At 45.2% G+C, this 17,686-nt stretch overlaps 1 protein-coding gene across 1 annotated transcript in view; it reads left to right on the top strand.

Annotated features, from left to right (window-relative positions):
• Positions 1-17,686, top strand: part of Mgat4a (alpha-1,3-mannosyl-glycoprotein 4-beta-N-acetylglucosaminyltransferase A) — a 97,195-nt gene that overhangs the window by 59,550 nt on the left and 19,959 nt on the right. Inside the window, exons 5-7 of the mRNA XM_028865687.2 lie at positions 12,040-12,086; positions 14,028-14,141; positions 14,947-15,022. Of these exons, the coding sequence (XP_028721520.1) occupies positions 12,040-12,086; positions 14,028-14,141; positions 14,947-15,022 (237 nt within the window). The remainder of the gene's footprint in view (positions 1-12,039; positions 12,087-14,027; positions 14,142-14,946; positions 15,023-17,686) is intronic.

The following is a 17,686-nucleotide window of genomic DNA, read 5'->3' as shown; positions in this document are numbered from 1 at the left end:
ATGTTTCACTTCATCTATCCCCATCCTTTATCATTAATCCATTTCATAAAAATGTATGTTCTTTTGTGATGTGGTCTGCTGGATCTTTTCCTTATTTCCTAAAGTTTTTTTTTTTTTTTTTTTTCAATTTCAGTTACGAGTTCTTTAATATATAAAATGGATACCATTCTTGTCAAATTTGTGTTGAATGTTTTTTCCCGCTGAGTGACTATCCATTTTCTTCACTATGCTATGGTGGGCAGTTTTCTTTCACAGGAGCTGCATCTGTGAGCTAGCAAACCCGTGCATGCCTCCTCTATATTGCGAAGACCCCTCCTGCAAACTGTCAGCTTTTAATTTTTGCGCTAGGACTGTGTCTCATCTTGAGCTAACTTGTATTAAGGTCTAAGGTAGTGGGAAAAGTCCCTGATTGTCACAGATTCATCACGGCAGTTCCTGTGTCGAGAAAACACTTTGGCTTCTCTGGGATGTTTATTGAAAACACAGAGACTGTAAGTGTGGGTCTCTTTCCCCCGTTTTCTTTCATTTTCTGGATTTGGAGCTAAATCTCATGCTGGAGCTCTCTCCACCGCCTGTTGTAGGTTTGCGTGAGTGACTGACGGCCCATAGAGTCCTGAAGTTTTGTTTTTTCAGCATTGCTTCAGATGTTGTGGACCCTTTGTGTTCCCTGACACCTGTAGAATCATTACAGTCCCCTCTGATGCCTGGTGTTGCTTCCTAGTGCTAAGTGTGGTTTTCTTTGTTCTTTTCTTTAATGGCCAAGTCACTGCTTGAGAGTTTCTTCTTTCCCACCCCCTCACCCTCCACTTCCCTTTCTCTGTCCTCTCTCAATTATTTTATTATAGAGTCTACTCATTTCTCCGCCTTTATTATTATTTTGTGTTTTGCTTCCATTTTTATGAGTCATTGAATGGTACGGGGGTTTTAAGCTACCGGCTGAGGGGAGAATGAGGGGATAAAGATGTGTTCTAGACTAATTGTATTATTATTATTATTATTATTATTATTATTATTTTATAAAAGCAGAGGTGCCAACATTTCTTTAAGCCACAGGGCCAGCTGCAGACCCAGCTAGTCTCTGTAGCTCTTCATGTTACCTCTGGTTATTGAAACAAAGGCAGATCCCCTTTTGAGCCTGAGAATTTCAGTTGTTAATATTTCAAAACGAAGCCTGTGGTTCTTGTGTTTGGTGTTCGCTGATAATGGTGTGTGATTTCCAGGAAGGAGCGTGGGAAAGCCTATCAGTCCTCTTCACCACTCCAGCTTTCTCAGGTTCAGTCTTTCCTGGTAGACACTTGAGAGTGCTTTCAGCTGAGGGTTAGGACCCGTGTGTTTTCCCCTCTGTTCTCCCCTGACGCACCAAAGGAGCACACCAGAATGAAGCCCCTCACCGTGGCCACGTCTCCTCAAGCTCTTCCTTCTCCTGTTGAACAAGTATTTATTGAAATACCGTGATGAAGCAGGTGCTGGGGAGAGCAATAGATCAGCCCCCAAACTGAAATGTGTACGAGAGTATTTCTGTATCATTGGCTCGCTCTTTTTCCGAGGGGACGTTAGTCTGATGTTCATATTGCGGAAGAGTCAGCGGCTCTCCAGTTGGCTCTGCAGATTACTCTGCTGGCTGTGCTCTTCATCCCAGCTCCGTTTCCCTTTCCCCTTCCCGTTTCCTCACCTCTGAGACTTCCTAGGTCTCTGGGCTCTGGCTGCTGGCAGGTGACTGAGACTCTGTTCTTTCTCTGTGGCTTTCATATCTACACTTCTTTTAGTTTGACTTTTCTACTTTTTTTTTTTAAGATGAATGCAGAGATTGTTGGTTGGGGATTTTTTTTTTCTTTAAGAATGTAAGCGATTCAAAGCTATAAGCTTCCTTTAAGTGCCAATTTGGCTGTACTCCATTTTTTTTTTTTAAGATTAAAGATTGGTGTGTGTGCGCGCGCGCGCAAGTGTGTGTGTGTGTGTGTGTGTGTGTGTGTGTGTGTGTGTGTGTGAGAGAGAGAGAGAGAGAGAGAGAGAGAGAAGGGGAGAGAATATGAATGTGGAGAGAGAGAATATGAATGGGGACTGTGTATATATGTGGGGAAAGAGAAAGAGAGAGAGAGAATATGAATGTGGACAGAGACAGAGACAGAGAGACAGAGACACAATATGAATGGGGACTGTGCATATACCCGTGGAGGTCAGAAGCAGCATATCCCTTTGGAGCTGGAGTCACAGGTGGTTGTTGTGAACCGTCTGGTGTGGGGTGCTGGGGACCAAACTCAGGTCCTCTGCAGAGCAGTAGGTGCTCTGACCTGCTGGGCCATCTCCCTAGCCCCTGTATATCCATACCTTTGGACATGCCCTTTAATTTTTTTATTCATATCAAAATACTTTCTAAGTCCCTGTGTAATCTTTTCCTTGACCCATGGGTGTTATAGAAATATATACATGTTTTTACATTCTTACCTATTTGAGAATTTCCCACAATTCCCCCTGTTCACTGATCTCCATTTCAGCCCATTGTAGTCAAATGACATAGTTTGCACAGTGTCAGCCCCTTTACACCTTATCAGCACCTGTTTGTTGGCTACCCTGTTCTGTGTGTGCCTGGAGAAAAACAGACTCTGTGTGCTCACGTGGCATTTTTTTTATATGGACGTTTAATAGGTTAAGTTGGTAAAATTACTAGAGTTTAGGGTTAAAGTCCCAGCTCCAGAGTCCCAGTAGGCTAGCCTCAGCCACGCATCCAGACGCTCATTGAGAACAGAAAGAACTTTGCTTCAGTCAGCACGGCCATGTGGGACAGAACAGTTAAAGGGCTTCAGAATCCCAAGTCTGTCTCCGGGGCTGAGCAGAGCAGAGCAGAGAAACGAAAGAGGCGGAGTTTTTGCTTGACTGGCAGAACAGGAAATCTGGTCCGGGCCAGTGGTCTTGAGATCTTCATCTCAGTTCTGATTTTGCAAGGCATTTGGGAGGAACTGTTATCTCTGTCATCGTTTGAGGGGGCAGGCATTCTGGTTTCTAGGGGGTGATTGCTCCTGCTCTGGGGTGCAGCCTCAGGATCAGAGATAACTGCCTCCATGTGAGGGGTGATTTGCCCTGAGATTAAGGGGAGTTTCAATCCAGTCATAAAGATCCTTGTTGATCAGTTCTGTTGCCTCTGGTGTCGAATGTAACTGCTAAGAGCATGAATCTGGAGGAAAAATAGTTAAAGTGGCAAAGTAGAGCCGGCATGGGGTGGATGGAGAGGGAGGCCAGTGGCTGGTGCTCCTACCGTTTCCACAAGTGCCCTGTATCTCTGCTGATCTAATTGGCTGCTGTTCTGTTCTGGATTTTAAATTGTGCGCAACCATACTGGGACATCAGTAGTATCTCGGCCTGTCGCTTTCCAGCTGCTAAACCCTTAGGCTATGTATATACGTGTTATAAATCATATAAATGATTTTATGTATTTATTTCCTACCCCTTGGAGTTTGTTCACGATTCAGCAAGTATTTTCTGAAGAGGGGATAAGTGGTAGGTATATGAGTGAGTGGAATAAAACCTTGCTCCTGAAATTCCTGGAGACGTTGCCGCTCACGTGTGTGGAGCATGGCCGACGCTGTGAGCACGGTGGAAGATGAGTGGGTTAGGGGAGGAAGAGAGGGAGGTAACACATGGGTGCTGTGGAGCCAGGAGGTCACTGGGCAAAGGCCTGAGTCATGCACTCTAGAACAATGCCAGCACCAAGGCCGCAGTGCTGCTGAGATGTTTGAGGAAACGGTTCCAAGAGGCCTGTGAGTAGCTGGAGTTCTGCAGTAGGCGGTGGTCAAGGAAGGATAGGATGGAAGAACACAGAAGATTCTCTGGGTCCTCGTTGGGCTCTGCTTTTCCTTTAAGTCAAGAGAACTGGCGTGCATATACATACATACATATATACATATACATACACACATACACACATACACACACACACACACATACACATACACACACACACACATACACATACACACACACACACACACACACATACACACACACATATCCAATGGTAAATGTTTTCAGTTTTGTGAGTCATTTGGTCTGTGTTAAAGCTATTAAACTCTCCATGTTAGCCTGCAGGTAGCCATGGATCATACATACGTGAAAGGATGAGGTCATATTCCAGTAAAGTTTGACTCAGGGTAGTAGGTGGGAGTCAGTCTTGCTGAACATTGATCCCTCATGGAAAGCCTCTTGAGAATTTCAAATAGAGAAGACACCTGATAGGTAAAAATACCTGTTCATTTTTTTTTTTAAATAGGTGTATGTATGTCTGTCTGCATATACGTCTGTGAACCATGTGTCTGCCTGATGTCCTCAGAGGCCAGAAGAGGGCACAGGATCCCCCATTACTGGAGTAACAGATGGTTGTGAGCCACTGTGTGGGTGCTAGAAATAAAACCCAGGCCCTTTGGAGGCACACCCAGTGCTCTTAACTGCTGAAGCATCTCTCCAGCCAGACACTTGACACTTTCAAAAGACGTTCTTAAAGCATTTTATTTGGAAAGAATTCCACAGTTAGAGAAAGGTTTTAAAAATGATAGAGTTCTCCCCACTATGGTGTTGCAACTTAAGTAGCTACAGTAGTTACCAAGGCTAAGAAATTAACAAAGTGTGATACTCTTTACCTCCCCCCCCCCACACACACACATACACACACTCTGGATTTCTCTGTGTAGCCCTGCAGTTCACTCTGTAGCCCAGGCTGGCCTCAAACTCAGAGATCCGCCTGCCTGTGCCTCCCGAGTGCTGGGACTAAAGGCGTGTGCCACCACCGCCCAGCTACTCTTTAAAAACTTTAAAAATTACATTTACTCTCTCTGTGTGTGTGTGTGTGTGTGTGTGTGTGTGTGTGTGTGTGTGTTCATTCTATGTCCACACAGAGGTCAGAGCACAGCCAAATACTTGGTAGTCACTTGCTCTGTGCTTTTACCCCCTGAGCCATCCTGTTGGCTCGATACGTTTTTTCTTTCTTTTTTTTTTTTGGTGGTGAGGTCTCATGAGGCAGACCCACTGTCCTTGAACTCACAGGGATCTACCTGTCTCTGCCTCCCTGATGGCGTTAAAGGCATGTAGCACCATGCCCAGTCTACTGGCCCCAATACTCTTTAACTGTAGGATTTCATTTGTATTTCATGTTGCTACTGCTATGGTCCCGTCTCCATTTCCGAATCTGATGTGGCATCCCAGGTTGTATCTAATAGTCCACAGTTTCTTCACTCTGACAGCTCCTTAGAAATTTGGATTATCTTTGAGTTCTGGTCACCTGTGTGATAGTATCTCGGCTTGAATTTCTCTGGCATTCTGACATGCACTCATGATTAAACCATGATTCACCATGGTTGCAGGCCTTTGATGAGACTCTCATGACTTGCCTTTTGAAAGGCTCCCACTGGCAGCTTTGGTCAGGACAGAAACCCTTGTCATGATCCAGGTGAGTTTTGACTAGGCTATTCCAAGAGGTCCCTAGATGTGGTCAGTTTATGAACGGATTTGCACCTAGTGAGTGCTGGAGAGTGTGTGGAATGTCTCCTGTCTGTCATTTGCAGACTGGAGGAGAGAGAAAGGCTAGGACACGTCCTTCAAATGAAGAAGTAGTCTCTCTTTCCTTTTGTCTAGACTTTTAACTTTTTAACTTCCTCTTTCTGACTCACTGTTAAAGCACTTGACCATTTTAGAAACTAGTAAACTAGCTCACAAAAAGACTGCAGTATGTGTTTGCCTTTATTTCAAGTAAAAATGAAAAAAAAAGCAAGCATTATGTGGGCAATAATACTCTTGTCTCAGATCCAAGGAAGTAAGATTTTTTTTTGTAAGCTCTGAGCTACAGTTTTGAACACACTGTCTGTCTTTGTGTTCCTGCTGACTTGTTAAATTCATAAAGATAATAAATAAAGATAATAGGTACAAATTATCTTTCTGGAATTCTCATTGGTTCTTCAGTAGGTAAAATAACATCTGTTTCTGGCCACAGTGGTGTTCCTGACCTACACAGCTAGAAAGCTGGGGGAATGTCTGAATGGACTGTTCTGAGACACTGGACAGTAGACTCCACAGGGTAAGGCTGTCCTAGGGACAGAGAGAAATGTCATTGAGCCCCAGCTTTCTACCTGGTGACAGGTTCTGCGTCATAGCACAGAAGGGAGAGTACCAACCTGAGCTGTTGGAGAGACTCTCAGATGAGGGAGGGGTCTGAAAGGAGACTTACACAGAAGTAACCCCTGGCGGCCTTTGCCGCGTCAGGGCACACAGGCACGGCCAGCCGAGGAAATACCCTCAGGCTGGGAGTTGAGCCGTTCCCAGGGCTCCAGTCAGGTAAGAGCTGAGCTTAGCAACCGCTGTGGTGACTCAAGCGACCACCGGCCCCTTCAGATGCGTCCATGTTGTTTCTGTACGCATGTGGAACACTAATACTCTTCCTCGTTATATAATGGCCCTTTTTGAGACAGGTTCTCACTGTGTAGCCCTGGCTAGCCTACACACTAAGTAGACCAGGCTGGCTTCTAACTCAGAGATCCACTTGCCTCTGCCTCAATAATGACTGCCTTTGACTGTTAATAGTTTGTTCCAGCCTGTTTTGTATACTAAAGTAGAGGTAGGTCCTGGTCTCTCCAATTGCCTGGAACATCTTTTAAATCTCTTCACTTTCTGTGTTTGTAATTGAAGATAAATTGAGGCAGCATAGTGTCGGGTCGTGTGTGTGTGTGTGTGTGTGTGTGTGTGTGTGTGTGTGTGTGTGTGTGTGTGAGAGAGAGAGAGAGAGAGATTATTTCAATCCACTCTGTCACTTTTTCATTGGAGAACCAAGTCCACTTACACTCACAGCACTCACTGTTAGATAAAGATTCCTTCTGCCGTCTTTCTCATGGTTTTCTGGTTCGGCTGGTACTTTGTACCTTCCTTTGTGGTTTCATGTAGCTGAGTGCTTTGAATGCCTTCTATTTTTGTTTCCTGCTTCTGCTAAAGAGTTTTGCTTTGCGGTTCCTATGAGGCTCACATAGAAGAACCTGATAAACTTTGGCTCTGTACAGACAACCGTGAACCCTTCCTCCCTCCCGAACTTTGTTTCTGATGTTTATCTCTTGGCGGCGTTATGTTCACTGTCGTGAATAAACTTTGAACCGAGGGCGTAGTTGCTTTGTATTTACAGTCCTGGAGAATGCTGAAGGCGGCTGCTCACCACCAAGGTGGTGGTTTGATATCTTCTGTGCTATTAGAGGCCTTAAAATGGGTATGGGTGTTCTGCCTGCTGGGATGTCTGTGTACTGCTTGTGTGCCTAGTGCTTGAGGAGGCCAGAAGAGGTGTCTGGTCCCCTGGGACTAGAGTTCCAGGCAGTTGTGAGTGAGGCGCCATGTGGATGCTGGGAATCAAACCCGGGTGGGTCCTCTGGAAGCGCAGCCAGCACTGCTAACCACTGAGCCATCTCTCTAGCCCTAATTATCAGAGGTCTTCTGTTCCAGCTTAAAGAACTCCTTCTAGCCAGTCCTACAAAGAGGCGAACTTAGGTTTTGTCTCCATCTCTTCACACAACGTGTGGACATTTGTGTTGTGTAGGGTATGGGTGGGCACGCACATGCTATTGCACACATGGAGATCAGAGCATGACTTCTGGATGGGCTGTCTCCACGAATTGGTTCTCCTTTTCCCTGGGAATGGAACTCAAACTTGGCAGCGGGTTGACTTACCACTGAGCCTCCCTGCCAGTCTGTTTCTCCAGTTTCGGAAAGGTAGATTTGCAGGGTGTTCTTGGATATATATTACTTCACTTTCCTGGCTTGTACGGTTCTGAAGACATCTACAGTAGCTGTATAGTTATTCTTTTATATGTGCTAGATTTCTTATATCTCTTTCTGCTTTCAGGATTTTTCCTCTGCGTTTGAGTTTTGATAGTTTGGGTTGGGATTCCCTGGTGACCCCCTTCTGCCCATACACGGATGTTGGCATATACACTGAGACTCTTAGTATTTCAAAACAGGGTCTTACTAAATTGCTTAGGCAGGCCTTGAACTGTCAGCCTCCAGAGTAACTACAGTTGTGGACCTGAATCACCACCAGGCACGGGCAATTTTATTTCTACATAGTCTTGTGAAGAGTCTTCTGAATTCTTTGGCAGCCATGTTTCAGAGATCTGTTTCTTTGGAGTTCACTGTTGGAACTGTAGGTGGCTTTGCCAGGGGGATGGGTGAGGGATGGAAATGCACCTGATCCCTTCTGTCCCTGGAGTTTTTCCTGTGTTTTGGGAAACAGCTCCCTCTTCTGGCTTTTATAGGTATTGCTCAGCAGGGATAAACACTATTTGGACTAGTGTTTTATTCTGGAAGGGCCATCTGGTGACATTGTGGACAAACCTGCAAGTCTCTGCTTAAGGTGACTTGCAGCTTCGTTGTGTGGCAATTTGTAGCCCAGGCATTCATAATCACATTGATTGTCACCTGCAGCTGGAGAGAGATGTAAGCTGAGATCCCTGGTTAGGCAGAGCTGTTGTTGAGGGTAAGTGAGTTGGGAGGCTGTGCTTAGGAATGCATGCTTGGAGATGACGTCTCCATCAGGATGCAGCCGTGGGTGGTTTGGTGTCTACACTGTGAGTACAGACAGCTACGGCCCCGGGCTGCTGTGTAGAGTGTGGAGTGGGGGGGGGGGGGGCTTGTCCCCAGGCAGGCCTTTGGAAGGCTTTTTGGCTCAGGGGAGGGAGCCACTGTTTTGACTGCTCAGGGGGAGCATGTCTACTGTGTGTCAGTGATGTGTGGAGGTACGTGTCTGTCTGCTGGGGCCGGGGGTAGGGCATTGGAGCGGGCTCTGAGGCTGGAGCATGAAGACCATCTGTTTAGGGACTTGGGTGACTTTCCTCGGTGCTTTTTTTGAAAGTGACCCGGTTTTGAAAGTTCAAAGTCAGCTTTGTGACTGGGCTACCACGTCATCTGTTAGATCAGGTACTTCAGATGGCAGTCACACAGAGGTGCCTTCGTGACCAGGGCGACCTCGCTTCCTTTCTCGAATTCTGTCTTACCGAGGTGCTATCGTTATGCCATTACAGCCAGTGTCCCCAAGACGAGACTAGAATGGGCCTCCTGGGACATGTCTCCAGATGCTAGGGCATCTGGATTCTTCCTCTAGAGAACTGTGATTCCAGGGACATCCTCTCCATGTGGCCTTGGGTTAAAGGAAGGGACACACTGAGGTAGTTCTCCAAATATTGGGGTCTGTGAGATTGCCAGGTGAAATTTTCCTGGTGGAGAAGGGAGCTCGAGACTTCCGGTTCCTGCGGATGTCATCGCCTCTCAGGCTCACCCTTGTGTATGTTCGGCTTTTGTCTGTCTGCCCCCAGTGAAGCTGAGCGGCCCTGACCTTCCTCAGTTCTGTCTGCACAGCGTGGAATGCTGGTCCTCTTACAGCTCTGTGCTTTGCCTTTGTGTGTACGGCTGACACTATGATTCAGCTCACCCAGTGAAGCCAGGCTGGACGGCCGGCATGCCCGTGTGTTTAGAACAGTTTCACCACCCTACAAAGAAAACCCACTCATCTGTTTCAGCAGCCCGAGCCAGCTGCTGATCTACTTGCCGCTCCCATAGCTCTCTCTTTGGGGTATTTCTTATCAGTGCCATTGTGTAATACATGGTCCTTTGCACTGTGGTTTCTTTCATGGAATGTGTCTTTCACATTCATCTGTGTTTCAACACATAGAAGAAATATCTCTTGCTGAGTTTTTGTTTGTTTTTTTGTTTGCTTGACATCTGTCCTTCCATCCCCTGCCCCTCCTTTTTCTCGCCCCCGACAAGGTTTCACTATGTAGCCCTGGCTGGCCTGGAATTCTCTAGACTAAGATGGCCTCTAACTCACAGAGAGCCACCTGCCTCTGCCTCCCAAGTCCTGGGTTTAAAAGGCGTGTATAAGCCAGAGGTCAAAGTCGGGTGTCTTGCTTTGTCACACTCTGTGTTTTTAAAGACGTGGAGCCTGGAGCTCGCTAGCCTGGCTGTCTAGTGAGACCCAGGGATCCTCCTGTTTCCTCATCCCCAGCCTTGGGAATTCGGGTATGTGCTGCCCTCCTTGTTCCTCCACCCCACTGGGGTATTGGGGATCTTAACCACTGAGCCATCTGTCCGATATTGGGAATCTAATCTTTGCTCCTCGTGCTTATGAACTGAGCCATCTCCAGACCGTCTGTGCTTTTTATGCTATTTAATTCCCAGCTCTCCAAGAATACACATCCCAGTTTTCGAGGATTCCTTCTCTTCTATTACAGTTTTCATACGCTGTTTAAAATATCTTCAGCAGTTGGAGAGATGCCTCAGTGATTAAGAGCACTGGCTGCTCTTGCAGAGGACCTGAGTTCGATTCCCAGCATCCACATGATGGTTCACAGCCATCCATGGTTCCAATTCTAAGGAATCTGATGCCCTTTTCTGACCCCTGCAGGCATATGGTGCACAGAATACATGCAGGCAAAATACCCACACACTTAAATCTTAAAAAGAAAAAAGAATCGTAGGGAAAATGATGTTCCTACAGTGAGCAATTCTTGAGTGCCCAGCCATGCCCCCAGCCACTGAGGGGGAGGGGCCATTGGAAAGATCTGGCTATGAGACTGATCATAGGTTGAGCTTTCTTCAGAGGAGTCGTACTCCATCTCCCAGTCTCCAGTAGATACTAGAAAGGTTCAGTTCTGTTGGTGAAAGAACACAAATCACAGTTGTTTACTTAATCTTCTGCTAGGTATATTAATAGGTAAGGTATATTAATAGGTGAGGTATATTAGTAAGTAGGGAAGGTATATTAGTAGGGAAGGTATATTAGTAGGGAAGGTATATTAGTAGGGAAGGTATATTAATAGGGAAGGTATATATGATGCGTTGTAGTCTGTATGGATCCCTCCACTCATAAACTGCCTTACAGCTCACATAACAAACCTGTGTTCACACAAGACTCTTCCTGGTCCTCTGCTTCAGATGGACCTGCTAGGAGTTGCATCTGGTAGACTGTTGCATCTTTGTGTTCTTTTGCATTAGACAGGCATATCACTTTGCCTTATCAGGTATTTATCACATTGGGTTTTAGGATGTTCCTAAGCATATTGTAGTCTGTGTAAACCATGCTTGGCTACAGTCTCTAAAATCCTAGTCTCAGATACTCTTTGGTAAAGCAAGTGGGTGATTATTTAAGAAAGATCACTGACATTTGGGCTTATCAAAGGGCAGGACAGGGGTTTGCTCTGTGGTCCTGTGCTGTATCTCTAAAGTTCCTTCTTAAGACTTTGAAGGATGTGGTGTTATGCAGATATTTTATTCTTAAATCGATAAGCTTAGCAAAAGTTGGAATTTCAATTAACTGACATTAAAGTTAAATTGGGCAAAAAATGCTTTTTTTTTTTTTTTTTTTTTTTTTTTTTGGTTTTTTGAGGCAGGGTTTCTCTGTGTAGCTTTGTGCCTTTCCTGGAACTCACTCTGTAGCCCAGGCTGGCCTCGAACTCACAGAGATCCACCTGGCTCTGCTTCCCCCAGTGCTGCTCAGTTTTTCTAGTAAGTTGAACATCAGTGATTGAAAATAATAAAACTTCTACGTTGGCTTACTGTAGCAGATCACACCTAAGAACATTTACAGGTGCAGTTTCATAGAACAAGTGTCTAAAAAGTCAAAATGATATTTTCAGTTTGTGATTCATCATTTGCCCCACTTTGAGTTTGGTATTAAAAGAGAAATAAGGGGCCAGAGAGATGGCTCAGCAGTTAAGAGCACTGGCTGATCTTCCTGGGGACCTGAGTTCAGTTCCTGGCACTCACACCATGGCTTACAGATATCTGTAACACCAATTCCAGGGGATCTGATGCCCTCTTCTGGCCTCCAAGGGCAACACACATGTGCGAGCAAGCACACATATGCAAACACACACACACACACACACACACACACACACACACACACACACACACGAGATGCATATACATATATGCATGCAGACCAACACACATCAAGTAAATTTCTCTCTCTTTTTTTTTTAAAGTGAAATAAAAACCGTGATTTTTTTTTTCTCTCTTTCCCAGACAGATCTTGATTATGTTCACAGCGTTGTAGCCAACTTGGAGAAAGAGTAAGTTTTCCGAAGTACAGAAATGGAACTGTTTTCAGTGCTGTTATCTTTGGCTTTTTGTTAAAAGGAAATACCTTCCTTTCTAATTCATTTCTCTGTTCATCAGCGTCGGCAGCCCTTTACATTCTCACTGAGTAGCCATTTGTCAATCCCAGTGTCCGGTGTGTAAATTGGTTAATTCCCCTGTAGAAAAGATTAAGCATCTACAAGGAACACGACCAGCTAGTTGTCTTTTCCTCTTGAAAGAGTAGAGAGAGGATCAACAGTTATGTAGAACTGTTTGACTCCTTCACTCGCTCCTCACCAAAAATGTTGTCAGGACAGATACTAAAATTGAGCCGTACCTAAGCATGCTTTTCCGTCCTGCCAAGACTGGGCCCCAGTCACTGTGGGCAGAGGACAGAGGTGAAGCTTAGGGATTGCAGGCACTGGCACACGTGTTTATATTATCCACTTGCCAGTTTTAAAATGAGACCTGACAGGTGCCTTCAGTGAATTTTATCTGGTTTTACTCCTAAAGGGCACATTTTCTACTTGGCAAGAAAAATCTTAGGAAGTTGGAGAGATGGCCCAGCAATTAAAGGCGCTTGCTCATCTTGCAGATGACCCGAGTTTCAGTTCCTTTGTGTGATCCACTAACCTGATAATCCAGCCCCGGGGAGCTCTGCCACCTCGGCCCTGCCCTCATCCCCTGCGCATAGACACACGTAATTAAAAGTTATAAAAATCTCAAAGAAAGCCTTAGAAGCAGCAGTTACTTGCCAACTCCACACTTAAAATAATTTCTCCTTATTAATCAAAATATGACAGCTGGAGATTTAAAAAAAAAAAAACAACCCGTGGCTACTTCAGGGTCAAGTTGTGATGCCTTAAACATTTCCTCAAGTGCTACATTCTTGGCAGTCTATAGAATAGGCTGGTGTAGACCCCTTAAATAAGCAGGGAATAATGACTGGTTCCCCTTCCCGTGACGACAACACAAATATCTCCAGGCCCCACTGGATGTTCCCAGGAGGGACAACATTGCCCTTTGTTTTTCTTTTTGTTTGTTTTGTTTTGTTTTTTTTTGTTTTTTCGAGACAGGGTTTCTCTGCGTAGCTTTGGGCCTTTCCTGGAGCTCACTTGGTAGCCCAGGCTGGCCTCGAACTCACAGAGATCCGCCTGGCTCTGCCTCCCGAGTGCTGGGATTAAAGGCATGCGCCACCACTGCCCGGCCAGAAAGTCGCCCTTTGTTAAAAAGCCCTGGTTTGGAATGCCGTAGGGCCAGCAGCCTACAACTAAAGCTTCCTGAATGTTGAACTTTGTTTTTAAATTTGAAATAAATCACCCTTATTGATTTGTGAGTATATGGTTACACATGACGCAGTATGCATGTGGAGGTCAGAGGAGTTTTTGAGGTTGTCTTTCCTCCTACTGTGTGGGTCCCAGGGATTGAACCCAGTCTTCCAGGCTTGGGGGGGCACACCCCTTTAGTGACTGAACCATCTCACCAGCCCAGAAAAATGGAAGAACTTTGATTTTTCATGAATACTACATTTTGTGTCAGTACAGACTCATTTGTTGGCCTTCTCCCCCCCCCACACACACTTTCTGTGGGACCTTGATGTGCTTAGATTTAAAAAATGAATCACTTTGACCACGGCAGCCCCAGGAGTTTGCCTAGGATCTCCCTGCTACATTTCAGTGTTTCTCCTCTGACCTTTTACTGTCTTTTAAAAGCATGGTTGAAAAAAGAGGCAACTCAAAACTTGTATCAGTAGAGAAATTTTATTTTCTGGTCAGTGGTGAGCTGACTGCATTTAGCACACTCTTATCTGTCTCCTCATACTCTGCTAGCCCGCTCACTCATGCATTCTGTGTTAAATGCTGCAATCAGTTGAGCATTAAGACAAATGAAATCCCACAGAGCTAAAATAATACAGCTAACCTTTTTCTTGTTAGATTTTCTAGAGAAATTAGTTCTGGCCTGCTGGAAATAATCTCCCCCCCTGAAAGCTATTATCCTGACTTGACTAACCTGAAGGAGACATTTGGAGACTCCAAGGAAAGAGTGAGGTGAGCAGGTGCTTTCTTGTCAACCTGGTACCCAGTAAAGGCTTAGAAGACGCCAGGCAGCCATCTTGTTCAGCACAGGACCCAGATTCTGAGAGCTCTGTGTAGATGAACTGAGCTTGGCATGACTGTTCACTGTGCTTTCTTGAGCTGATGTTGGGACCCCTTCTTTTCCTCAGCGTTAATTAATCTGTTTTTGTTAGCCACTGGGAATTCACCAAAAAGATTACTATTGCAGATTTAAATGTGTTTACAAGCATTAACACATAGTATTAGTTTCTGTTTGCATTTAATATGCATTATCAATCTCTAGCTGTATTTAATTCACAGCTCTAGACACCAGCCTCATGTTCCCTATAGTAGACTATGCCAAGCACTAGTTCAAGGAGACATTAAAACATTACCGAAGAAAAGCTTTGTGGACAAGGCAGTCTGGAAAACGCTGGATTATAGCTCAGTAGTAGAATGTTAACCAAGCATGCACAGAGCCGTGAGTCCCATGTCCAGTAATGCGCTCACTGGTGGGTATTTGAGCGTCTTTTTTGCAGATCTGTCTCTAGAGGGGGATGTACAGTGTACAGTGATGCCCGGATCCCCTTCACTGAAGAGCCTTCTGTGCATGGGGTAGCTGAAGGGTTAGTCTTAGGAGTGCATGCTAAGAAAGGCTTCATAGGAGGAAGCTACTCTTTGACCCTCTTGCGGGTGTGTGGGAGTTTGTGTGTGTTACAGTAGACATGAGGTCACACATAGTCTGAGCTTGCTGACTTTGAGTCTGATTCCTGACGTACTCCAAAACTGTTCCTTTCAGATGGAGAACCAAACAAAACCTGGATTATTGCTTTCTAATGATGTATGCTCAGCAGAAGGGCATCTATTACATTCAGGTAAGAGTTCGGGTTTTTTTGTTTTGTCTTTTGAGACAGGGTTTCTCTGTGTAGCTTTGCACCTTTCCTGGATCGTACTCTTTAGACCAGGCTGGGCCTTGAACTCACAGAGATCTGCCTGGCTCTGCCTCCCGAGTGCTGGGATTAAAGGCGTGTGCCACCACCACCCGGCTAAGAGTCCAGGTTTTTACAGGGTATTTTTTGTTGTTGTTTCTTTGGTTCGTTACAGATTGGTTCCGGAATTTGCTGTGTATACTAGGTTCCAGGGGAGCCTCGGCTGTGTAGCTGAGCTGTGTTTCAAGAGGGAGTGCATGCACACATTTTCATGGGTGTCAAAAGAAGCAACATGGTGTGAAGGCAAAGACAGAGATGCAGCTTCTTTTCTTCCCGCTTTGGATGCTTTTAACTCTTGGCTGTCTGATGGCTCGAACTGGGATTGCCAGTGTCTTGCTGACAACTCGTAGGAATCCGTGCCTATTTGTGATCCCAGAGGGAAAGCTTTTGATTTTCATCTCAGGAATGCTGGCCTCACAGACTGCATTCGAAGGAGTTCTGTCTGGGTCCGTTGTTAGGGCAAGTCTGAGAAAAATCAGTTGAATCTTTAATGTTACCCAGAATTCTTCAGTGAAGTTCTCTGGCCCTGGACTTTTCTTTTACTTTGCTTTTCAAGGCAGTTATGGAAGGTTTTGTTGGTGTCATGGTTTTAGATAGCATCTTACGTAGCCCAGGCTGGCCCTGAGCTTAGCATCTAGCCAGGGATGGTCTGATGCCTAAATCCCTCTGTCTGCACACCCCGATTGTTGGCATTATGGGCATGTACTGCCACAGCGTTTCAGGTGGTGGCGGGGCTAGAACCCAGAGTTTCAGGCTTGCTAGGCAAGCGCTCTACCTGCTGAGCTACATCTCCAGCCCTGCAAGAAGGTTTTCTGTTTGTTTTCAGCTTTGGTTCCCCTTACCTGTTACAGTCATGCGTAAGTGTGGTTTTTTTTTTGTTGTTGTTGTTTTGTTTTTTCCCTGCAGGTCAGTCTCAGTGAGTTGCAGCTTTCTAGGGACATATTATTTCTTCTGGTTAATCCAGTTGTTAGCACACACCTAGCTTTGTAGTAGCCTCTCAGAATTTATAACCCTTGTACTTCTGTGACATCAGTGTCACTGTCCTCCCATGTCTAATTTTGAGTCCTCTCTCTTCCTGGGCTACTCAAACTAAAGTTTTATCGTTTTGCTGGTTGTTGCAGAAGCATCCTTGCTTCCTTTTGTTTCCACCGATTGTTTTTTTTTTTTTTTTTTTTTTATAGTCACGTGTTTTGATTTCCTACTTGATTTTTCTCTGTATTATCATTGTAGTTACTGGAAACACGCTACAGTTGCAGCAATCTATTTAAAACCGATCACTCCAAGCCACGTAGGTTACCATCTTTATATCTGTTCCCTGTCCCTACTTTGTTACTGATGATACAAATTGCCTCTATAAGATTATATATCTTCCATTCTAGGCTGACCTTGAACTTGCTGTATAGCCAAGGGTGATCTTGAACTTCTGACCCTTCCAAGTGCTGGTATCACAGGAGTAGAGTCTGCCACTGTGCCTGGTCTAGACAGTGCTGAGGGTCAAACTCAGGCTTTGTGCATGCTAGAAGAGCACTGCATCCTCTGAGCCACACCCTTAGGTCCCCCTGCCTCTTTGCATATTGTAAATCCATGGATTTAAGTGTGTAATTATTTTTGTGCCCCCCCCCCGCCCCCGAGACAGGGTTTCTCTGTGTAGCTTTGCGCCTTTCCTGGGACTCACTCGGTAGTCCAGGCTGGCCTCGAACTCACAGAGATCCGCCTGGCTCTGCCTCCCGAGTGCTGGGATTAAAGGTGTGCACCACCACCGCCCGGCTTTATTTTTGTGCTTTGACTTATACCAGATTTGGAAATGATTAAGGCAACAAGCTGTTATGAGTGACAGCATACACCCAGCTCTATTGATCTTTGGGTAGAATCTGTAAGATATTTCAGAGGTCCGTGTTTCTGTTATACAGGCAGCTGGTGACCCTGTTGGCCCTGATGTCCTTACCCCCAAACAAAGGGACTTACACACACATTACCTTACTATAGGATTTTTTATGTGCTAGGATGCTGCTTTTACCAGATAATTTTAGATGATTTCATGGTCTTTTGTTGTTTTTTTATCATCCTTTCATCTTAAGATGAAGGACTTAGCAAGTCAGGCAGGAGGAATAATGTTGAACTTACCACCTCTCACTTATCTGGGAAAAGCCATAATTTCTCTTCTGTTTCCAAATGACAGTTCTGCTGGGCAGGTGCATAATTCTTGGTGGATAATTGCTTTGCTTTTATAGTTTCAAATCTACCCTCCAACTCTCTTAACAGCCTACAAAGTATGCTGAGAAACCTGCCGACGGTCTGATAGGCGCTCCCTTGTATGTGACGGGTCACTTTTCTCTCACTACTTGAAGGAGCAAACTCTCTCTCTGGGGATTTTGACAGCTTGGTTGTGCTGTTTCTTGGCGTGGTTGTCTCATCAGAGTGGAGCTCTTTGAGCTTGTTAAACTTGGATATCCATTTTCTTTTATAGACTTGGAAAGCTTTCGGCAGATGTTTCTTCAGGTAGCTCCTTTCTCCTGTTGAGGGAAGTGTTGTTCTCTCCCCGGTACCTGC

The sequence above is a fragment of the Peromyscus leucopus genome, chromosome 16_21, assembly GCF_004664715.2.
Source record: "Peromyscus leucopus breed LL Stock chromosome 16_21, UCI_PerLeu_2.1, whole genome shotgun sequence".
NCBI classification, from domain to species: Eukaryota; Metazoa; Chordata; class Mammalia; order Rodentia; family Cricetidae; genus Peromyscus; species Peromyscus leucopus.
This window is presented reverse-complemented; position numbering and strand designations above follow the sequence as displayed.